Source organism: Leopardus geoffroyi, chromosome D1 (genome assembly GCF_018350155.1).
Source record: "Leopardus geoffroyi isolate Oge1 chromosome D1, O.geoffroyi_Oge1_pat1.0, whole genome shotgun sequence".
In the NCBI taxonomy this organism is placed as follows: domain Eukaryota; kingdom Metazoa; phylum Chordata; class Mammalia; order Carnivora; family Felidae; genus Leopardus; species Leopardus geoffroyi.
Window position 1 is genome coordinate 66,161,477 of NC_059329.1, and position 24,682 is coordinate 66,186,158.

The 24,682-nt window shown below is 40.8% G+C and overlaps 1 protein-coding gene across 9 annotated transcripts in view; it reads right to left on the reverse strand.

The window, feature by feature from the left end:
* The window catches only part of DENND5A (DENN domain containing 5A), a 118,807-nt gene extending 95,945 nt beyond the window's left edge, over nucleotides 1-22,862 (reverse strand). For 8 of the 9 annotated variants that reach the window (XR_006714059.1, XR_006714061.1, XR_006714060.1 and 5 more), the window contains exon 1: nucleotides 22,745-22,862. Coding sequence is in view for 3 of the 9 variants with exons in the window: in XM_045484447.1 (XP_045340403.1) it covers nucleotides 22,745-22,862 (118 nt within the window). In the remaining 6 variants the exon portion in view is untranslated. The remainder of the gene's footprint in view (nucleotides 1-22,744) is intronic. The other variant, XM_045484448.1, reaches the window with a different exon arrangement.
* Between the last annotated feature and the right edge of the window lie 1,820 nt (nucleotides 22,863-24,682).

Genomic DNA, 24,682 nt, shown 5'->3' on the forward strand with positions numbered 1-24,682 from the left:
CCGTCAGCACAGAGCTCTCTTTGGATCCTCTGTCCCCCAGCTCTCTCTCTGCCCCTCCCCTGCTCATGCTAGCACGCACGCACACGCTCTCTCTCTCTCAAAAATAAAAAAAAACATGAAAAAAAAGTTATAACTACCAATAATATATCTGATTGAGAATTTTTAAAAATCTAATTGTAATTTTATAAACACAGAGGGGTTTTTAGAGGACAAAACCTTCCTCTAACTTTTTATTATGAAAAGTACGATGAATTACCACGTATCCATCACTTGGTTTCAACAATGATCAATGCATGTCCAAATATACTTTACATCTATACTCCCTCATACCAAATTATTTTAAAGCAAATCTAGACATATCATTTTATCTATATTTAAGCATGTGTCTCTAAAAGACCTTTTTTCCTTTTAAGATAACCATAATATGATGATGAATACATTAATGCCAAATCTCTAGTCAGTGTTGAAATTTCCTTGGTTATCTCATACATGTTTGAAACTAGCTTTTAAAAAAAATCACTGAATAGGGGTGCCTGGGTGGCTGAGTCAGCTCAGCATCTGACTCTCAATTTTGGCTCAGGTCATCATCTCACAGTTCCTAAGTTCGAGCCCCACATCAGGCTCTGTGCTGACAGTGTGACGCCTCCTTGGATGAAGCCTGCTTGGGATTCTGTCTCCCGCTCTGTCTCTCCCCCACTTGCTCTCTATCTCTCTCTCAAAATAAAAATAAACTTTAAAAAAATCACTGAATGGATATAAAGAAAAATACTGTATCATGGTCTTTAATAGAAAAAAAATTGTTTACAGGAATTTTTTTTTATAAAGTTAAGAGCATGAGGAGAAAAAGTCAATTTCCCTATATAAACAAACCACAAACAAATTAAAGAAACTTTAGATCTGGGATAAAATAAGAGAATAGGGATGGTTAGAAGTAGACATGATTTTCAAAATATTTAACTATCAGTACAGTGTGGGCACCAACCAATGAGAACAAATGCTAGCCATACACATATGGTATATAGTCTAGATATCAACCCTAGATAGAGCCCTGACTAAAGAACGAGAAGAGAAGCCTGAAGAACGTGTTTCCCATACTGAAATTCAACCCTACCTGCAGTGGAACAATAAGCTACAACCACATCAGTCACAACCTAAATTATCCCAAGGTCTTGATAAATACATCTTCTTGGCACAGCTATTAACTGCTGGATCACTATAGATGCAACTATTTATCCTTGAATCTATCATTTAAACTAGGCAAAGAAAGAATTCTCTTAAGCAAATAGCATGGTAAAGTGGAAAAAGGTCTTGATTCTAGCATAACCTAGACCATCGGCTGCCTGTCTCTAAAAGTTAAAACCATAATATCTGGCAATGATAACTAGGAATGTTAATACATTTCAATCTACTGCTTGTAGGTCACAGCTTTTCTGATAAGTTCTTTTAGCTTGCTAAAGAATGTAAAAGATAGTCCTGTGTGCTTATTTAGAATCTTTTTATAAACACGGGGTATCCCATGACCATTTTAAAGTAAACCTAAAACAACATACTTGAAGGAAGGGAATGAGAGAGCTACTGAAGGGAAGTAAGAAAGAAAGCCTGGAATTCATCCTGGTTCAATACCATCAATTGAGCCTTATGCAAATCTCTTCCTAGGCTCTAATTTCTCCACCTTCCATAAGGCACCTCCTGCCAACTTTCCAGTCTTACCTCCTACCTATCCCCTTTCCCTCTATAGATATTATCCACACCAACTCACTTGTAGTTCCTAAAATTTGGCATGCTTTATCATGTCTTCATTCTTTTGTAGATGCTGTTCTCTGCCTAGAATAACCTTCAAACCCTTCTTTGCCTGACTGGCCAATCTACATTTATTCAAGTGACTGCTATCAAAATCTAAGGTATTCCAACAATGTTGCCAATTCTGCAGCTCCAAGTTCTTCTGAAACTTCTCTGTGGGAGCTATTGTCAGAGCCATTTTACTGGTCATAAACAAATCTCCTTTGAATGTAACATGGTTTTCAGTTCCCTCACTACCCTAGCTCCTAGAACTAGAATCTAGGTGTGTGGTCTAACGGATGTCATTTAAAACAGGACTATCCATTTTCTTTTTGACAATCTCTCTCCATTAACACAAGCTAAAATCACAACTTTTGCCATAAATCAAAGTTGCAGCCAACCAAAAGCCTTACATTTTAGTGTTGCTATTGTAAGGGTTAAATTGTAGTGTAGGGCTAACCTGTAGCCTTAAGAAACAACAACTTTGTTTTAACACTGTAGATTAAGAGATAACAGCCTTGCCCTATCAATCAAGGGAACACAAGTTCAAGGAAAATCATCTGGATTAGTATTTGATTGGATTGGGGCAAGGGCATGTCTGAACTGTTTCCACCCCCATCCGGGAACTATTTCTTTGTTCTGTTCCCAGGTGATGATAAGACGCTGTGGTCGGCTATAAAAACTGCACCCCGGCTGTTCGAGACCACACTCTGGTCAAGAGTGTAGGTCCCAATCAGTTGGCGTTGCCTCTCACTGCAATAAATTTTATTGTGACTGTCACTGGTGCCCGTATCATTCTGTTTCAGGAGTCATGTGGATGTAACAGCTATTAAGTCACATTTTTTTTTTTTCTTAGAAAATCTTCTTTTTATACTGCTACTTTTGTATCACCTGCTTCATCATACAGCTCAAATCTCTCTCCTACTCCATGTATATCCTAATCATTCCCATCAAAACATCCCTGAATCCAGGTCATGATCTCACAGTTCGTGGGATTGAGCCCCACATCAGGCTCTGTGCTTACAGCATGGAGCCTGCTTGGGATTCTTTCTCTCCCTCTCTCTCTCAAAATAAAAATCTCTCACAGCCCCTCCCTCCCCTGTGCGCGTGCGCTCTCTCTCAAAATAAAAATAAACATTAAAAAATTTTTTTTATAAATCCCTGAATCCAAAAATGGTGGTGAAATATTTCCCACTTCTACCAGTCTACTCCCTTAAAGAAAATGTGATTGATCTGACCTAACATGTTCCTAGGGGCCCCTTAAGGGCTCTTAATAACGAGTTTCCTGGGGCAGCTGGGTGGTTCAACTGGTTAATCGACCAACTCCTGATTTCGGCTCAGATCATGATTTCATGGTTGAGTTGGAGCCCCACTGTCAGTGCAGAGCCTGCTTGGGATTCATTCATTCTCTCTCTCTCTCTCTCTCTCTCTCCCTCCCTCCCTCCATACCCACCCCCACCCCGTCCTGTGCTCTCTCTCCTGCTCCCTCTTAAAATAAGTAAAATAAACTTAAAAAAAAAAATACTCATCAGTTTCCTTTTCTAAATTCACATACTACATCCTTAATAAGTCATTCTAGATTTTGACTAGAAATGTCAAGCTCTTACCTTCTGAGTCTTGAAAATATGTCCTTTTGTGGTAATTCCATATTCCTTAGATGTTACTGACAGCAACTAAATGATCTCATCCCAAAACTCTTTCCGAACTCTGGGGTATAATTTGTTTGGGTCTAGAGACTTGAATTCATTCACAGGAATTAAATGCTCCAATATAAATGCTTAATGATCTCAGGTTTCAGTCTCCTCTCAGTAACTCAGTTCTATCCTTTCCAATCTATAGATAATTTACCATGACAATGCAGGGAGGAGCTTTTGGGGCCATTTCATTTCAGTCCTGGGATTTTTGGTTTTTTCAAATGTGGTTATCTGGGATTTCACATTTAGAGTACTACCTAGCATAAAATACCCTTCTTGGGGCGCCTGGGTGGCGCAGTCGGTTAAGCGTCCGACTTCAGCCAGGTCACGATCTCGCGGTCCGTGAGTTCGAGCCCCGCGTCGGGCTCTGGGCTGATGGCTCAGAGCCTGGAGCCTGTTTCCGATTCTGTGTCTCCCTCTCTCTCTGCCCCTCCCCCGTTCATGCTCTGTCTCTCTCTGTCCCAAAAATAAATAAATAAACATTGAAAAAAAAATTTTTTTTTTAATTAAAAAAAAAAAATACCCTTCTTGAAGAAATACTTAGCACAATGAACATTTCTTTTTGTTTGTTTCTTTTTAGGTTCTTCAAAACAAATCCATAAAACTGTGAGAGGAAGCGGAGATGCTAATTATAACAGTTCTTTTTACCACAGCAGCAAACACTGAACTAGCCAATCTATTACAAAATAAGGCTAAAGAAGAATTCTAAAAATGAATACACCTCTGCTACCAGAGAGACAAGAAAATGTGTAGCCAAAAATTTAAATTCTTCCTCAAGGTGGAAAATATCTCCATAACTCATCAATATTATCAACCTACAAATATTTACTGAATGTGCAAGACATTTAAAACAATTCACCCAAAACCTCACATCTTATACCCTCCCACCAAATTCAAGCTATAAATATAAGCACAGAGTGATGTTTTCTCCATTCAGCCACCATGGGATAGAGAATTTGTCTACCCCACACTCAGCCGTTCTACTACGTTACTACATTATTCCATGCTCGAACAATTTATTAATCTTGACTGAGTTCCTACTATGTACACAGCTCTAAGCTAAATGCTATAGAGACATAAAAGTTTATCATTAAAAACCAACACCTCCTGGAATTCATGAAGACATATGAACAAATCTGTATCTCCTTCTCTGGGTAGACAGGACTTACAAATCTACAGAAGCCTCTCTTCCAGATGAAGCTAGGAAGGTACTACAGTATATCCTGTGATATAAACGCTATGATTGGTAAAGGAAACAAGACTTTAAACACAGGCAAATCTAGATTCAAATACTAGTTGCATACCCTGATGAATTTTAAGTAACCTGCCCAAGCTCTTTCTTCAATAAATCTGTTTCCTCATCTTTAGCACAGGGATAATAATACCTTGATAGGCCCATTAAGGGACTAAGTGAGTTAACATATGTAAAGGGACATACTTGTAAAGAGCACAAGAGCTACCTAACAAATATTAGCTCCTTTCCTCCCAAAAGGACAGCCATACATGCAAGAGTCGCCTCTAAATCTTTAACCATGAAAATGACACAGAAATGCCTTAGAAATTCCCAAATTCTTCCCAAGAAGGAAGCCTCTTCTGCATAAAAGTGACAACATATATCGTGTATCTGCCCAAAGCAGAGTTCAGAGCAGCAAACATGGCTGTACCAAGAACACTAACATATCCCTAAATCCAAATTCCAACCCACAGTTTATAATAAAGGACCACCTCCTCACTTCCTCTAGAGTGTACAAGGAGATTTAAGAATCTCCTGTCAGTGGGGCGCCTGGGTGGCACAGTCGGTTAAGCGTCCGACTTCAGCCAGGTCACGATCTCGCGGTCCGTGAGTTCGAGCCCCGCGTCAGGCTCTGGGCTGATGGCTCGGAGCCTGGAGCCTGTTTCCGATTCTGGGTCTCCCTCTCTCTCTGCCCCTCCCCCGTTCATGCTCTGTCTCTCTCTGTCCCAAAAATAAATAAAAACGTTGAAAAAAGAAAAAAAAAAAATTAAGAATCTCCTGTCAGGTTACCCTCAATAACAAAAGTGAGTTCTCTTTACCCTTCAGACCTCTACCTCTTATAGTAATATTCGTTTTTCTTTTTCTTTTTTTTTTTTTTTCAGTTTCCTAAGCACTAAAATTTTACCAGCTGGTACTAAATCAAAGCACAAAGACACGCATTTGTTTTACTAAACTGCTATTAAAAGCACTGTATTGGTCATATCAAAGCCTTGTTGTACCACAGGCCCAGCTGTGAGAGCAATAGAAATGTTTCTCTTCCATTGTGCAGAATATTGAAAAGTGGTGCATATGCGCATGCGCGCATGAGCAGGGTAAGAGTGTTTTTCAGGCAGTACAGAGTAGTGTCACAGCATAGTGATTAAGAGGGTTAGCTCTGAGACTGCAAATCTAAATGTGAAAGACAGAACAATAAAGCTTTTAGTAGGAAACACAGAACATCTTTGTGACTTTGCAACAGCAAAAATATCTTAAACAGAATATAAAATGCAATAAACATAAAGAGAGAAAACTGATAAATTGGATTATATTATAACTAAAAACTTTTGTTCCTCAAAAGCCACCATTAAGAGAATGAAAATGAAACACAGAGATTAGAAGGAGATATTTTCAGAGGCGCCTGGGTGGCTCAGTTGGTTGAGTGTCAGACTCCTGATTTTGGTTCAGGTCATATCTCAGGGTCATGGAATCAAGCAAAACGTGGAGCCTGCTGGAGATTCTCTCCCCCACCCCAACCCCTACCCCTTCCCCTGCTCTAGCTCTCTCTCTCTCTAAAAAAGTAAAAATATTTTTAAAAGGAAATATTTTCAGTACATGTAACTAACAAAAGACTCTTATCTAAAACATATAGGGGCCCCTGGGTGGCTCTCTCAGTTGAGCATCTGACTTCGGCCAGAGTCATGTTCTTGCAGTTTGTGAGTTCAAGCCTGACATCAGCTCTCTGCTGTCAGTGCACAGCCTGCTTCAGATCCTCTGTCTCCTTCTCTCTCTGTCTCTCCCCTACTTGTGCATGCACTCTCAAAAATAAATAAACATTTAAAAAAATAATAAAACATATAAAGAATTGATCCATTAGACCAATAAGAAAAAAAAAAGACCGTCTGAAAGAAAAATGGCCAAAGACGGATACTTCTAAAAAGAGGGAATACAAATAAATGTCTGATAGGGCACCTGCCTGGTTCAGTCAGTAGAACATAAGATTCTTGATTTCAGGATTGTGAGTTCAAGCCCCACAATGGGCATGAAGCCTACTTTAAAAAAACAAAAAACAAATGTCTGATAAACTTTTGAGAGGTGCTCAGCTTTAATAGTCATCCAGGAAATGCAAATTTAAGTAATGCAATACCACTACACAACCACCAGAATGGCTAAAATAAAAAGGAAGGAAAATACCAAGTATTGATGAGAACAGGGAGCAACTTACTGCACTGCAGGAGAGATTGTAAAGTGGTACAACCACTGTGGAAAACAGTATGGCAGTATATGTACTTACTAAAGCTGAACATATACCTATGACCCAACAATTTCACTCCTAGGTAAACATGCAAAAGAACAAAGGGAATGTTCACAAAAAAGCCACATACAGCAATGTTCATAATATAACACTATTGTAATACTCAAAATCTAGAAACTACCCACAGTGTCATCAACAGTAGAACTGAGAGATAAAGTGTGATACAGGTACATAATGGAAAACTATACAGCAGTAAGAATCTAAAACTACTTATAACAATATGAATGAATCTCTCAAACATAATGTGCAAAAGAATCCAAACACAAAATAGCACAGCCTTTGATTACATTTATATAAATTACAGACAGGCAAAACTAATCAATCCTGTTAGAAGTCAGGTTACCCTTGGTAGGTGAAAGAGCAAATACTGACTGACAAGGGCACAGGAAGGATTTTGGGGTACTGGAAACACAGGTATGATCTGTTTGTGAAAATACATCACAGTGTGCACTTTGATATGTGCACTTTACCGCATTATATATTGATTTCAATAAAGTATTTTACTCTTAAAAAAACTAAACTCCACATTCTGACAGATTTGAGTTTGAATCCCAGTCTTTCCATCTGTTAGCTGAATAGTCTTACGTAAGTTATTTAACCATATTGTGCATCAGTGTCCTCACATATAAAATGGGAATAACAGGGGCACCTGGGTGGCTCAGTCGGTTAAGCGTCCAACTTCGGCTCAGGTCATGATCTCACAGTAGGTTCGAGCCCTGCATTGGGCTCTGCACTGACAGCTCAGAGCCTGGAGCCTGTTTCCGATTCTGTGTCTCCCTCTCTCTCTGCCCCTCCCCCACTCGCACTCTGTCTCTGTCTCTTGAAAATAAATAAATGTTTAAAAAAAATTTTTAATGGGAATAACAGAACTTACCACATGTGGTTGCTAATAGGCCCAAATGAGATAATGTATGTAGTACTATTACCCTATCTCCACTTTGCATCCATGTCAAAATTATATAGAAAGTTAAGTGATGCAAGGGTGCCTGGGTGACTCAGTTAGTGTCCAACTCTTTCTCGATTTCAGCTCAGGTCATGATCTCACAAGTTCATGGGATTGAGCGTACTGGGCTCAGTGCTGACAGCACAGAACCTGCTTGGGATTCTCTCTCACCCTCTCTCTCTGCCCCTCTCTCATTCACGCTCTCTCCCTCTCTCTCTCTCAAAATAAATACATAAACTTTTTTTTAAAAAAAGAGCAATAAGATACTCAAGATTTGTATAAAGTAATACAGTGTAAAATTATTTATAAAAAGTATAAATCACCCAAGTGCCAAATAATCATTAAAAATTCTACAGTTTATAGAGTGTATTATGCTAAGCAAAATAAGTCAGAGAAAGACAAATACATGATTTCACTCATATGTGGAATTTAAGAAACAAAACTGATGAACTGAGGGGGAAAGATAAGCAAAAATAAAATAAAAACAGAGGGAGACAAGCCACAAGAGACTCTTAAATACAGAGAACAAACTGAGTGTTGCTGGTCGGGTGTTGGGTGGGGGTAAGGGCTAAATGGGAGATGGCACTAAGGAGGGCACTTGTTGGAATGAGCACTGGGTGTTATGTGTAAATGACGAATTACTAAATTATATTCCTGAAATCATAATTATACTATTTTAACTAACTTGGATTTAAATTAAAAACAAATTCCACAGTTCACCCGTACTTTGGAATTAAATAACATTTAAAATCGTATATATGAAGAATATTTAATGGCATGAGAATATTTTTAATTAAGACATTTTTAATCACCATGGGAAAATTATGGACATATAATTCAAAAGGCAGTATATACACAATTGCACTTCTCTTATGACCCCAATTTATAAATACATACTAGTGTACATATATATTTTTCACTGCAAGCATTTTTCAAGTTTCGATTTATTTCCTGACAAAATATTCCTAATACACAGTTTCCACAAATGAATGAAAAAAAGATAATCAACACAATGGAAACATGAACAAAAGACCTGAACAGGTAATTCCTAGAATATACAAAGGTACATGAAATATATGAAAAGATGCTCAGCCTCACAAATAATTACATTCAGATTAAAACAAGATATTTTCCTCCTAGCAGAATGGAAACATTTTAGAAAAACCAGAACATTTTATTACAGATGTAGAGAAACTGGAATCTTAAAAAGTGGCGGTGTGAGATCGCGAGTGGGGAAAGGGCAGAGAGAGAAGAGACAGAGAATCCCAAGCAGGCTCCACTCACTGTAAGCACAGAGCCCAATGTGGGGCTGGATCTAACTGTGAGATCATGATCTGAGCCGAAACCAAGTGTCAGATCCTTAACTGACTCCAGGTGAGCCCTGCTTCTCTCTCTCTCTCCCTCCCTCTCTCTCTCTCTCTCTCTGCCCCTCGTAGGGTTCTCTTTCTCTCTGCCCCTTGCTCACTTGCGTCCTCTCTCTCAAAAATAATTAATTAATTAAATTTGAAATATTCCATAGATTTATATATTGATGTAGGAAATTCCCCAACGCAGGGCTTGAATTCACAACCCAGAGATCAAGGTCTGAGCTGAGATCAAGAGTCAGAGGCTTAACCAACTGAACCACCCAGATGTTCCTGACGTAGGATATTCTTTTAAGATGTTATTTATAAATACATTACATGTTATAATTTGAAATAAATACCCTTTTTACTTCAGTTTGTCTGAATGAGTTTCTGCTCCTTAGAATTAACTCTTCACTGGGATCAATAAAATTTCAAGAGAATACTCCATATTGAGAAATAACTCATGACAACATTATTTGAAAAAAATCAAAACACAAAATTTTACATTTCACTTTATCACAATATGTAAAAGTATATACACATACACCCACACATAGTAAAAACTAGAAAGAATTGATCTGGGTGATGGTTATACACATGCATACACATATAAAAATATATCAAGCTATATACTTAGGATCTGTGTTTAAGTTATACTGCAATAAAAATGTTTAAAACTAGAAGGAACTACATAAAGACATCAAAATACTAACAGCTTAAAGCTGGATAGAAGAATTATGAGTCACTTATTTCTATACCTTTCTAAAATTTTTAAATTCCCTATAAGAAATATGTATTTTATAACTGTTTTATTTTTAGATAGACAAAAATACCATGATCTTCAAACATGTTTTTTCTAACCCTCAGATTCTATAATTTATGTACAGGTCCACAAGTGTTTTTGCACAAATGAATAAATCAGAGACCATGTTTTTTTTCAGGGTCACACCAGAGCTAAGCCCTCCGTAGTAAATTTTGCAAGATATAAACGACAAAGCTGGAGAACAGAACTTGTTCACTCTCCAGAGCCCCAAGGACACACCACAATCTGCTTCTCTCTTAAGGAACTGACCTTCTCTGCTGTTAAGTGGTTTCCATTCCTGACTCCTCAGAAGACTATTAGCTCAAAGACAGCAATTGTATCTCACAGCTATGCAAACAAGTGTCCCATCACTAAGTTGGTCTTTCAGTAAGAGACAGGTTTGTGGTAGCAAACTTTGGAGACAGGGAAAACAGGCTTCCAATTCTTGCTATATAATTCTTGCACATTATTTAAATTCTCTGCACTTTAAGTCCCAAATCTATAAAATGGGGATAATGCCCTCTCCCACCTGGCATTGAAGTGTACTCAATAAACAATAGATACTTATTAATTTAATTATCATCTATTATAACAAGAATGAAATGCTACTCTAACCTGACTTTCTTCCTGTGTTCCCTATGACCTACAGTGTCCTTGTCAGTGGGATGGCAGGCTAAGACTAGCACAAACGTAGATAGAACAAAGCTAACTGGTCCTTATGGAAACTGACTCAATGACCTTGGCCTCATTTAATGCACCACACTCATAACCAACTGAGCTAAGCAGCCCACAGAACTGGATCAGCAGACCAACAATCCTTCACAAAACACTAAATACCTTCCTAAAAGATAAAACCGTAAGTGCTTAAATACTACTTTCCACACAATAGAAATGCTGGGGAAAGAATGTGTTTCATATAGATGTTGTGAAAAAATTGGGCTAGGAGGGGCGCCTAGGTGGCTGTTATTTAAGTGTCTGATTTCGGCTCAGGTCACGATCTTATGATTCTTGGGTTCGAGCCCCACACGGGGCTCTGTACTGACAGTTTGGAGCCTGCTTGGGGTTCTCTCTCTCTCTCCCTCTCTCTCTCTCTCTGCCCCTTTCCCACTCATGCTTTTTTCTCTCTCTCAAAATAAATAAGTAAACTAAAAAAATGGCCTAGGAGAAGAATATTAAACAACTCTAGCAATGAAAGGGATTAAATACTATTTGGACATATAGAACTTCAGAGTTAGCAAATTTAATGGATGTCAGTTTAGCAGTTGATATTTCTAGAGATTTGTTTTGGTTTTCCCCAACAAGAGATTGTGGGAAAGTCAAAAGAACTGGTTAGACAAATTAAAACCAGATTCATTTAAAAAAAAAAAAAAATCAGGTTCATCTTAACTATTATAAAATTTAGCTTAAGAAATTTTTTTTAATGTTTATTTATTTTTTGAGAGAGAGACAGTGCGAGCAGAGGAAGGGCAGAGAGAGAGAAAGACACAGAATCAAAAGCAAGTTCCAGGCTCTAAGCTGTCAACACAGACTCTGACATGGGACTTGAACCACGAACCATGAGATCATGACCTAAGCTGAAGTCAGACACTTAACCAACTGAGCCACCAAGTGCCCCTAAAATTCAGCTTTATAAATTAAAATTTATAAAACAATTGGAATGCAGTACAAAATGTCTCTTCCATCACCATCTTACTGCTACACCTGACTTTGGCCCTGGACTTTTTGAGTATGGGAAAACAATCAATACTATTCTTCTCTTCTACTGACCTCCACATTTCTTCACTTACTCAGCACTTAGAAAAGTTGTGGAAGCTTGGCTTAAATGCTAAAAGTTAAGTCCTATGCTTTATATCAGGAAAAAAGTGGAGAGGCGGCACCTGGTGGTTCAGTCAGTTAAGCATCTGACTTCTACTCAGGTCACAATCTCACGGTTTGTGGGTTCGAGCCCAGCATCAGGCTCTGTGCTGACAGCTCAGAGCCTGAAGCCTACTTCAGATTCTGTGTCTCCCTCTCTCTCTGCCCCTTCCCTGCTCATGATCACTCTCTCACTCTCAAAAATCAATAAACATTAAAAAAAAATCTGAATAGGCAGCCTCTATCAGTTCATAATTAATAGAGCAAATCTTTTATCAAGCAACTATTATGTATAAGCACTGTCTTCTAAGAAATTTGTCTAGCTGACTCTCAGACAAAAGGAATTTGTAACATAGCTCTGTAATATTTTGTTTTGTTTGTTTGTTTTGTTTATTTTTTTTAATTTCTATTTATTTATTTTGAGAGACAGAGAGAACACAAGCAGGGGAAGGACAGAGAGAGAGGAAGAATCCCAAGCAGGATCCACACCATCAGTGCAGAGTCTGACATGGGGCTTGAACTCACAAACTATAAGATCATGACCTGAGCCAAAAGCAAAAGTCTGACGCTTAACCAATTGAGCCACCCCAGTGCCCCAATATAACATTGCTCTGTAATGTTTTAATTTTTATAATGACCTATAGTTTTTAGAATCAGCAAAAAAAATAAGAAGAAATTTTTTAATGGTCGTTGCCAAATAAAGACTTTGGGAAAAACAAGGAGAGACACCTAACTCACCTAAAATAAAATCTCTAGTTTCCTTCAACAATCTAACAATAATATCTATCTTCACAACTAGGCTAAAACAGGATTGGGGGGCCATTATTTTAAAAGTACAAAAGCAAAAAGAGGAAAAGGGCATCAGAGACAACACAATGGGGAAAAGAACCAAATCCTTTGACATTCCTGGAAAGTAATTCTAAAGTATGATAATAAAAATGCATGTAATTTGTTATAAATTGGTTTTATTCACTTATGTTATAAATCATGGCTTATGATTATTATTTCTAAATCATCTCCTCATCTCTTCCTGCCTTTAAGAATTCTGAAACTTTCTTTGTTGTATCCCATCATACTCTTTCATTATACAGAATATGATAAACCGGGGCATGTGGGTGGCTCAGTTGGTTAAGTGTCCAACTCTTGGTTTTAGCTCAGGTCATGATCTCACGGTTCATGGGTTTGAGTCCCGCATCGGGCTATGTCCTGGCAGCACGGAGCCTACTTGGGATTCTCTCTCTCCCTCTCTCTCTGCCCCTCCTCCACCCATGCTGTGTCTGTTTCTCTCAAAATAAATAAACTTAAAAAAAAGCAGGGTGGGGGGCACTTGGGTGGTTCAGTCAGTTAAACATCAGACTTTGGCTTAGGTCATGATCTCACAGTTCATGGGTTCGAGCCCGGCATCAGGCTCTGTGCTGACAGCTCAGAGCCTGAAGCCTGCTTCAGATTCTGTGTCTCCCTCTCTCTGCCTTTCCCGTGCTCTCACTCTCTCTCTCTCTCTCAAAAACAATATAAATAAATAAATAATGAATGAATGAATGAATGAATGTGGTAAACCAAAAGTCACAGCCAGCACACAAACTACAACCACAAAATATACTAACCCTATACTGAGGGATTTCTGTGGCTAACAGATGCAAACCTTTTTTTTTTTTTTTTTTTTTCAAAGAAAAGAAACCTCAGACAAAGAAGCATTAAACATCCTGAAATAGCCATACGAAAAAAGGGAGCTTCTTAGAAACAAAGCCTTGGTAACTACTTGATCTATGAAAAACATTTTCAGAACTGATTAAGAGTGGGGTAGACTTGAAAAAATATATATGTAACAACCAACCTTAACTACAATTCAGAAAATGAGTGACCTGATTCTTCTGACAGAGCTCCTCTACTGCAATGTGGGCTGGGGACTGAATTAAAGAGGCCACATCATATAAAACTCTTGCTATTCAATGATTAAGCCATTGCTTCAGTTTTCCCAAATCTATGACTCAAAACAATAATCTCATCAATGGTGTGACAGGAGACAGAAGACCTGGATTCTAATAGTTCTTTCCAACTTGTTGGGTAACAATGGACCAAAATTTTTTTTCAAGTGGCGCTGAAAAAATTAAAAAACTATCTAAAAGTACACTGCAAAACTATGAAGTCACTTGCAAATATTAATCATTACCATCTGCCACAAGTGGTGGCTAGACTATCTCTGATTTCTAGCTCTGACTTTTTAAATTCTATGACCAATATTAATGAATGCATGCTCATTTTTTAGTGTGTTGTGCCAACTAGAAATAGTTTAGAAGTCAAGGAATCCCACACTCACAGAGGAATGAAGCTTAACAAGAGGAACCTCCAAAGACCTTCTCCCTATTGAGGCCTCTCAGCACTCCATGAAACTCTATTTTAGACTAACTCAGCTAGCGGTCCCTCATGGCTCAGTTGGTTAAGCATCCAACTCTTGGTTTTGTCTCAGGTCAAAATGTCAGTTCATGAACTCAAGCCCTATATCAGGCTCTGCACTGGCGGTGTGGAACCTGCTTGGGATTTTCTCCCTCTCCTTCTCCCTCTCCCCCTCCCCTGCTTGCTCTATCTCTCTCAAAATAAATAAATAAACTTAAAAAAAAAAAAATAGACTAACCCAGTTAGTTCAGCCCATACAGTAGATAACAGATGGCCTAGCAAAAGTCTGACCCGACTTACCCATCACACTAATGAACAAAAAAATATTACTAACCTGGCTCTCTTTAATAGGAAACTATGACAGATTCCATGGATCACCATCAAGCAAATATCCTAAGTATAATATCTGAGAAACCTGATAATCTAAACTATACCTATACCTGTTTCCATCTTACTTCATGGAGTCATATCTGAACCTCTGGGAGCATACTGAAAATGGCTTGAGAGCTGGCATATGCTCTCATTTTCTACCATAATAAGACTCTGTCACTCCTAAATTTACAGTTCAGGACTCCATATACTCCAAACTAAAATCAGTCATCACAGAACATCTGGAACACAGACTTATGTTCAATATCTGCCTCACTTAATAACTTTTGAGAACTAGGGGCACCTGGGTGTCTCAGTCAGTTGAGCATCCAACTTCAGCTGAGGTCATGATCTCACAGTTCGTGGGTTTGAGCCCAAGTCAGTCTCTGTGCTGACAACTTGGAGCCTGGAGCCTGCTGCACATTCTGTGTCTCCCTCTGTCTCTGTCCCTTCCCCACTCATGCTGTCTCTCTCTCAAAAATAAACAAACATTAAAAAAAAATTTTTAGTTAACTTTTGAGAACTACATCTTAAAATCTAACAATAAAAGCCTATGTGTAAGCACTAAATTCCCTAAGAAGTTACCAGCTTCTAAAAAGTAAGTCTTTCTCTCTTTTGCTGGATCCTATGCCATATCCAGCAGGTTCCCTCATGTGTACCTAGGTTTCTGAGAGACTTCTAAGACCTCTTGACAGTAATTCATATCCAGGGATAGCAACAGGGAATTAAGGAGCCAAGTCCAAGAATTCCTGTCTGCCAGAGTCAGCCAGAAAACAAGCTTACAAAAGACATAAAACTGGAAATGGGTGTTGCCAAAGGACGCCTTAGGCAAAGAAAACTATTTCTAATCTAGGAAGGAAGAAAGGACCAAGCAGAGTCTAAGAGAATCTGGTTTAAGCACCAAACACTGTGACTCAGGATTTCCTTCTAAGAAGAGAAGAGCAAGGCTCCAGTGCCATTTAAGCAAAATCCACTTACTTTCAGTGTGATCCTCCATACCTGAGGAGTGCAAAGTGAGGTTCTGTTTAAAAATATACAGTCTTGGGGCACCTGGGTGGCTCAGTCGGTTGAGCCTCCGACTTTGGCTCAGGTCATGATCTCGCGGTTTGTTGAGTTCGAGCCCCGCGTCGGGCTCTGTGCTGACAGCTCAGAGCCTGAAGCCTGTTTCAGATTCTGTGTCTCCCTCTCTCTCTGACCCTCCCCTGCTCATGCTCTGTCTCTCTCTCTCTGTCAAAGATAAATAAACATTAAAAAAAATTAAAAGAAAAATATACAGTCTCTACAACTAAATTTAGCATGTAATTTTAAACTGCCTTGGACTGCTCTGCTCTCTGTGTGTTGGTCTCTTCTCTTGACCTCTCCTTTACTCTACTTTAGAAAAGGAAATACACGATTAACTTAGGAAATCTCTTGTTATAGCAACCTTGACCTCTGTAAGTTATCAAAGATGCCTAAGGTAAGCTATCAGGATTTGAGTTTTGCTTCAGTTAGGAGTCTGGGATTCAGAGCAGAGAACGCTTTATACAATGACCATAAGAGAATCTGCACAGAATTGGCAGACTGGTAGAGGAAAATAAAAATAAAATAAAAATTAGTTTGAGGCACCTGGGTGGCTCAATCGGTTAGGCTTCTGACTTCGGCTCAGATCATGATCTCATGGTTCGTGAGTCCCACAATGGGCTCTGTGCTGACAGCTCAGAGCCTAGAACCTGCTTTGGATTCTATGTCTCCCTCTCTTTCTGCCTCTCCCCTGCTCACGCTCTGTCTCTCTTTCCTTCAAAAATAAATAAACCTTAAAAAAAAAACCTCGGGGGTGCCTGGGTGGCTCAGTCGGTTGAGATCTGACTCCGGCTCAGGTCATGATCTCACAGCTCGTGAGTTCAAGCCCCGTGTTGGGCTCTGTGCTGACAGTTCAGAGCCTGGAGCCTGCTTCAGATTCTGTGTCTCCCTCTCTGTCTGCTCCTGACCCACTCATATTCTGTCTCTGTCTCTCTCAAAAATAAATAAACATTAAAAATAAATAAATAAATAAATAAATAAATATAAATTTAAAAAATAAAAAATAAATAACTCGTATTGGCTCTCTGTTTGAACCTGGCTCATCAAACTTTTTACAGCCACTTCATCTCTGGAAAGAAATAGCCCTTTTTTTTTTTTTGTTAAATATAAGATATCCTTCTTAGCCAGCATGCATATGTAAATCAAAACTACAATGAGGTATCTTCACACCCACCAGGATGCCCATAATCAAAAATAAAGATAATAAGTGTTGGTGAAGACATGGAGAAAGTAGAATCTTCATACACTGCTAGTGGGAATGTAAACTGGTATAGTTGGTCTGGAAAACAGTCTGGCAATTTCTCAAAAGGTTAAACAGATGCCGTATGACCCAACAATTCCACTCCCAGGTATATACCCAAGAGAAATACAAATATATGTCCACACAAAAACATGTACACAAATGTGGGGCACTTGGCTGGCTTAGTTGGTAGAGCATATAACTCTTGATCTCAGAGTTGTGAGTTCAAGCCCTACACTGGGTGTGGGCCCTACTGAAATTAATTAATTAAAAAAAATTTATACAAATGTTCACAGCAGCATTATTCATAGTGATCAAAAACTATATATGGGGCGCCTGGGTGGCGCAGTCGGTTAAGCGTCCGACTTCAGCCAGGTCACGATCTCGCGGTCCGTGAGTTCGAGCCCCGCATCAGGCTCTGGGCTGATGGCTCAGAACCTGGAGCCTGTTTCCGATTCTGTGTCTCCCTCTCTCTCTGCCCCTCCCCCGTTCATGCTCTGTCTCTCTCTGTCCCAAAAATAAATAAACGTTGAAAAAAAAAAAAAAATTTAAAAAAAAAAAAAAAAAAAAAAAACTATAAACAACTCAAATGTCCATCAACTGATGGATAAATAGAACATGGTATATTCATACAGCAGGATATTATTCAGCCATAAAAAGAAATAACATACCAATACATGCTACAACATGGATTAACCTTAAAAATGTACTAAATGAAAAAAGCCAGTCACAGAAGACCATATATGACTTCACTTATATGAAATGTCCAGAATAGGCAAATCTATAGATACCAAAAGTAGATTAGTGGTTGGCTAGGGCTGAGAGAGAGTTGGAAGGAAATGGGGAGTGACTGTTAATGGGTGTGGGTCTTGGGGGGGGGAGGAGCACCAGTGATAAATAACTGACTACACGCATGATTGAGCAACTCTATGAATATACTAAAAAAATTACTCAATTATATATATATATATATATATATATTTTTTTTTTTTTTTTTTTTTTTTTTTTTAAGTTTAAGTAATCTCTACATCCAACATGAAGCTCAAACTCCCGATCCAGAGATGAAGAGCTGCATGCACTTCCAACTGAGCCAGCCAGGGATCCCTGAGTTGTACACTTTAAATAAGTGAATTATATGGTAGATGAATTATATCTCAATGAAGTTGTTTATATATATGTTAAGGAGAGAGAACATACGCATACAAGTGATAAAACAAAACAAATGGAGCAAAATGTTAATCAGTGAATCTGGAAAAAGGATATGTTGAAGATCTTTCTACTATTCATGTGAATGTTCAGTGTGAAATTATATGAAAAGAAAAAGCTAAAAAAAATAAGATATCTCTCATGAGAATCACACACAGTATTCTTTCTTAACATAAAACAGAAACCAGGGCACCTGGGTGGCTCAGTCGGTTGAGCGTCTGACTTCAGCTCAGGTCATGATCTCGTGGTCTGCGAGTTCGAGCCCCGCATCGGGCTCTGTGCTGACAGCTCAGAGCCTGGAGCCTGCTTCGGATCCTGTGTCTCCCTCTCTCTCTGCCCCTACCCCACTCATGCTCTGTCTCTCTCTCTCTGTCAAAAATAAACAAACATTAAAAAAAAAAAATGAAACAGAAACCTGTACTAGAAAAACTGACATAATGTCTGCTCCTGCCCCTGCCAAACAAATATTTTACTTGTCCTTTTATTTGTCCCCTCTACTCAATGGATTGCTTCAAAGCATCACTTAAGTAGCAGAAAAGAAGAATGAAATGTGGCAAGGGAGAAAAATATTCTCTTTCTCAGGTCCTCAGTTTCTTCATCTGTAAAATCATAAGGTTATATAATCTCTTGAAGAGTGCTTCCATGTTTGACATGCCATGATTCTTAATGTTCTAAATTCATTGCTCAATATGGTTAAGGAGGAGTATGATCTCACCAGGCCTCTGACCTTCCTAGTCAGTAAACATTTTTTCCTCTCTTCAAACGGTGACATTAAGAGATGATTTCAGTGTATTCTCAGTGTTCTAAATAGGCTCATACAGGATACTGGCCAGTCTCATTTCTATATTCCCAAGCCCTTCTCCTCAATTCTTGGCAAAGTCCTTTGCTCAGAGCCTGGGACAACTGGAGTAGTGGATGTAAGAACCAAGAAAACTTACATCTCAACGCTGGGCACAGGTAGTTCAGAGGAACTTAAAAAAGGTAAAAAACAGGTCGCAAGTATTCTGGAATCTTAATTCTCACTCAGAAACAGGGAAAGTAAACTCAGGAATCCTATCTCATGGTAAGCCTTCTCCTGCAGTCAGTGGTGGTGACCATAAGAAGAAAAGGGAGAAACAAAGATGCCCAGGACACCCATCCATCAAAGGATAAGAGTGGGAATGGACTCTACTGCCATCTGCCTCCCCACTCAGGCTGAGCCAACAGTAATGAAAACGTAGATTGAAAGCAATTCTTACAGATTTGCTTATCTATCCGACAAGCTCAAAAAGCCAACAAGCAGATACTATTTCCTAAAGTTGGCTAGACTTAGGATTCATTCATTGATTACCTTCCTCTCTTCACAACCCAAAATACTTCCTCAACTAACCAGAAAGAAAACAATTTTCTTACCTTCCTCAGTTCCCTGCACAACAAGTAACTAAATGACTTGCCTAAATACTTAAATCTGCAAAAAAGGGGAAGAGGTGACAGGGAGAGACTCCTATAAAATCCAATGATTTGAGTTTATATTCAACGCAGCAAGCTCTATGGTTATTGTTGCAACCAGAGATTGAATCTAAGCTCTCTGCTTATTGTTGCAACCAGAGAATGAATCTTAATCCTTCTCCACAAAACTAAGGAACACTGAATGTCTTTGATTTGCTTGTTCAGGATTCACTTTTTTAAAAGCATAGAAGCTATGTGAGGTATAGAACTTAATTTGCCTGGAGAGAACATAGACTCCTCATACCTCCCTAAAGAACCTGGGTACAGTTCACCATTTACTATAGTTTCACTTACTATGACATCATCAGTTTGGGAGCTATAAGGCTCGCTAAGGAGAGAAAATACACCCTGGAGAGTCTCAATACTGACCTGCATAGAGCTATTTGTATTCTGTTTTATTTTATTCAGATTCCCACTGGGTAGTCCAGATTCCCCTACCAACTCACCAGAAATGAAATGAAGGAAAAAAGAAATCCTTCAATCAGTGCCTATTCGAACAAAGGCCACCTACTGAATAAATGGTCTTGGCATTCCACTACTGCAACCACATTTAAAAAGACAAAAAAATACCCTTCCTTCACACATTTTATACAATTGATCGCCTTTTCTTTATTCTCTCAAGCTTTCACAGGGATATAATTTTAGCTTGCTGAAAAAACAGATAATTAACAGATATTCGCTAAAAGAAAAGTAACGTTTTTGAGGGTCTACTTGATGAGATGCTTTTTATTTACTTTACCTGTTTTATACATGAAGATGCCAGCAGTTACCTAAATTGCCGCTAGTCACCAAGATAGCCAATGTATTGCAGAAGGGGAATGATTAACCGCAAAATCCATGCTCTAACAAATCAATTCCCGGCTTCATTCTTATGCTTTATCATTTGCAAACCATTCTCTTTATTTTCTAAAATCAAGTTTCTATATAATTTAATAGACACTCAAAAGCACAGTATAAAAATAACACTTGTTTATTCCACCACTTTAAAGTTTCTTTCACTGGGGACAACTTTGTTATTTTTATTCTTTCTCAACATGTTTGCGTTTTCTAAAGACCCAGCCAGGCAGAGATGCAGCTTAGTGTAAGGAGCAATGAACCAAAAGTCAGCCAATTAAGTAACAGGATGTAGGCTCTACTGTCCTTCCTGGGGCTCATTTTCCTCTCTGAGGTCCCTCCCAACTCCAACATCATGAACTGAATTCCAACAACTACATCATAAAGTCAAAAATTTAATAAATATGAAACAGAGATGAAAAATTAGCATCTTTATTATAAGAATTTAAAGACCTAAAAGAGTGAACTTGAAACACTAAAGCAACCCCAACAAAAGGCCTAGTATTAACGGCATTACTGCTTCATGATATTCTTTTCCATCTGCTATAAATTTGAGAAAATATTTGTTTTGACCTTGATAAAAGTCATCAATTTATCATGTTTTTTATTTTTTTTTTTTTAATTTTTTTTTTTTCAACGTTTATTTATTTTTGGGACAGAGAGAGACAGAGCATGAACGGGGGAGGGGCAGAGAGAGAGGGAGACACAGAATCAGAAACAGGCTCCAGGCTCTGAGGCATCAGCCCAGAGCCTGACGCGGGGCTCGAACTCACAGACCGCGAGATCGTGACCTGGCTGAAGTCGGACGCTTAACCGACTGCGCCACCCAGGCGCCCCTATCATGTTTTTTAAAAGATGATCTATTTTTGTCACTTGAAGTATGCACCTAATATTTTTTTTTTTTTTTCATAAGAAACATGGAAATTTTTCTGGTGACAAAAATAAACAAACGGGTGCCTGGGTGGCTCAGTCAGTTGAGCCTCCAACGTTGGCTCAGGTCATGATCTCACTGTTGGTGAGTTCGAGCCCCTCATCAGGCTCTGTGCTTACAGCTCAGAACCTAGAGCCTGCTTCAGATTCTGTGTCTTCCTCTCTCTCTGCCCCTCCCCCACTCGCGTTCTCTCTCAAAAATAAATAACATAAAAAAAAATTTTTAATTAAAAAAAATTAAAAAATAAACCAACAACCTTGTCCCATTATCTCTGAAACAAAGTAAAATTAGTCAACAGCATAATCACTTTCAGGAAACTTAAGTGAACACATCATGACAGAGCACTGGAAAGGGGTATCCCCTCTCAAGTCAGGATGACAACAACAAACCTCCACTCACATGACACCTACAAACTGGACACTCCAGACAAAAACTTTTTCAAAACTGTTGCAATTCAAAGGCTCCAATGACAGTGCAGTGGAATTCATGGGGATTTTACAATTATGACATTCTTCTGCAATTCTTTCCAAATCTGATCTGGGCCCCATCTTCGCTCCCCTACCACTTCCTCTTTGAAAGATGACTTGAGAAGCCTAACGACCCAACCCAGACTCTCCTACTAGGTTGCTGCGCTTTTATTCACAAATGACACTGATCTCATAAAAGGCCACCAATTACTTTTCATAAAAAGAGGCACAGCCTCGGGGTACAGGACCTTCTAGAACTAAGAGAGTTCTTACCCTTCTTCGTGTGGCTCAACTTCACTTCATGGCTCAACTTTACTTCATGACCTATCAAACAGGGGGCCCATCCCAGGGCTGGTTTTGAGGAACTGGCTTCTTGGGAAGGGGCCAGGAAAACTCACCAAGTTTCTGTTTTGCTCTCCTTCGTTTTTTTTAAAAGTCTGGGTAGAACTTACTTGCACTAATCGTGAAATACCTTCTTCCCTCACCTAACGAGTGTTCGAGAACAAGCTTACCTTTATCTTGTACTAAGTCACTCTACCTTCACCAGACAGATCACACAACGCTTCCCTCTCCTCCTCGTCCCCTACTACAGGACAACGCGCAGAGAAGCATTGGGGCCGTTCGGACACCTCGCGGCTCAGAGCCTCTAACCTCGCTTCCCCACCTCCAGCCCGATGCCCCCTTCCTCCGCGCCAGCCGTGGGTCCTGCGGACCGGCCCTCGCCCAGATCCCGGGACAAAGCGGGGAGGTTTCCTCGAGGGTCCCGGGCCGCAGTGGGCGCAGGGAGGCAGCACCGGGCTCCGCGCGCACTCACCCGACAGCTCGTCCGGCTCCAGCCCGGTCTCGGTGTCCAGCCCGCAGATGACAAAGTAGTCGGCGAAACGACTGGGCGCCGAGCCCCCTCCGCCGCCGCCGCCGCCGCCGCCGCTCATGGCGCCGGGGCCGAGCCGGGCCGGGCCGTGCGGAGTGCGGAGCCCCCGCACCAGGGCGCCCGCCCGTCCGCCCTCAGGCTGCCCCTCCCGCCGCCGCCGCTACCGCGGCTCGGGCCGCCGCCCCCGGCCCTGGCCCGGTCCCCGCGGCCGCCGCGGCTGCCGTGACGGGTCAGGGGGGCACCGGGCCGCCCCGCGCCGCATCCTGGACGCCTTCCTCTCTGCGCCGCCGCCGCTGCCGCCCGCCGAGAGCGCCGCGACCCGAGCGAGCTTGGAGAAGGGCGGAAAGCGCTGAGGAGAGAGCCCCCACCGCGACCCCCTCCCGCCGCGCCTGCGCAGGCGCCGTCGGGGAGGGGGGGCGGGAGCCTGGCGGAAAGGATGACGTGATGCTCTTCGGGCCCGGAGGGAGGCACCTTCCCAGGCGGCAGCCGCAGCGCCGCCGGCCACTGCCGGGTCGCCGGCAACCGCTACCTTCTTCAGGATGCGACTCCTTTTGACAGGATTAGGAGGTGAGGGATGAGTGGGCGCATCCTGCAGAGCCGAGAGCCTGGCCCACGTTCTGTCCCCCCACCTCTTCCTCCTACTTGGCGGTCCAGACGTCTCCTCCTTAACCGGCCCTGTCACAGGAATGGGGTCGCAAGACTGAGCTCAACACCCCACCTGGTCCCATCTCCAGACTAGACCTAGACCCCAGATAGCGTCTTCTCCCTGCCCCTGCTCCCTGGCTTCCGTGCCCTGCCCTTTCCTCGGGCAGGAGAGCTGAAGATGCCGCCTCTTTTGGTGGAGATGGATCGGCCAGTCCTGTATTTACCCTTGTTTTACAAATGGGGAAAACTAAGGCTCAGAAAGAAGCAAAGACTTCCCCCCAACTTTATATAGAGTCTAAGAGACAAAACCCGGACTAGAATCCTGGGCTCGCTGCCAGCTCCCAACTCCCTCACCCACCACCTCAGCCAGGCCTTTTCCCATGCACCAGGCTGTCCTCATCTCTCTCCTAGGGCCTCCAGAGGCCCCAGCCACTCAGGAGCTCCCTTTCTACTTATGAGAAATCTCAGATCCGTCTCTGAGCTGGTCCTCCTGAGAACAAGTGGGGGATGAGGAGGAGAGAAACTTGCTTCTTGCTCCTTGTCTTGGGACCCTCTGATTTGGTTCCCGTAGAAGGTAGGCAGGAAACTGGAGATCAGAAGCCAGGAAGGTAATATAGTATCTTGGTTACCACCATGGGCTCTAGAAACAGAATGCTCAGATTTGAATCCTGACTTTGTCATTTACTATGTGACCTTGGGCACTCTCCAGGTGCCAGCCATCATATTTTTGTGAAGATTACATAAGATAAATGTGCAAACAGGTAAAATGGTCATAATAGTGCCTGGAACATAAAAAGCACTCCATAATTATTATAAATTATTATTATTCCAGCAAAAGGTTTGATCTGGCAGGCTGCTACTAAGAACTCTGGAAGGCAGCTGGTTTCCCCAAGGACTAACCCTGGGCTCTCTCCTGGGTTCTCTCCTGGGTACTTCTCTCAAGCATTGGTTCCCTTGGGGAGGGTGGCCTGGAGGTCACAACCAACATCACTGGGAACCATAGCACCTGCCCCTCCCTGTATGTAACCTGGCTGAACTGAGGGGACAAAAAGTGGGGAGGAGAAAGTAGCTTCACAAAGTTTATTCAGGATGATATGAATAATCCTCCCCCATCCTGTATGTTGGAGACACAGACAGTAGAGGGGGATTAGGGAGCTAAATAATTACAAGGCATCTGGGTATCTCCCCAGGTTGGGAGATGGTCAGGGAAGGTTCCCAGAAGGAGGTATAATGTGA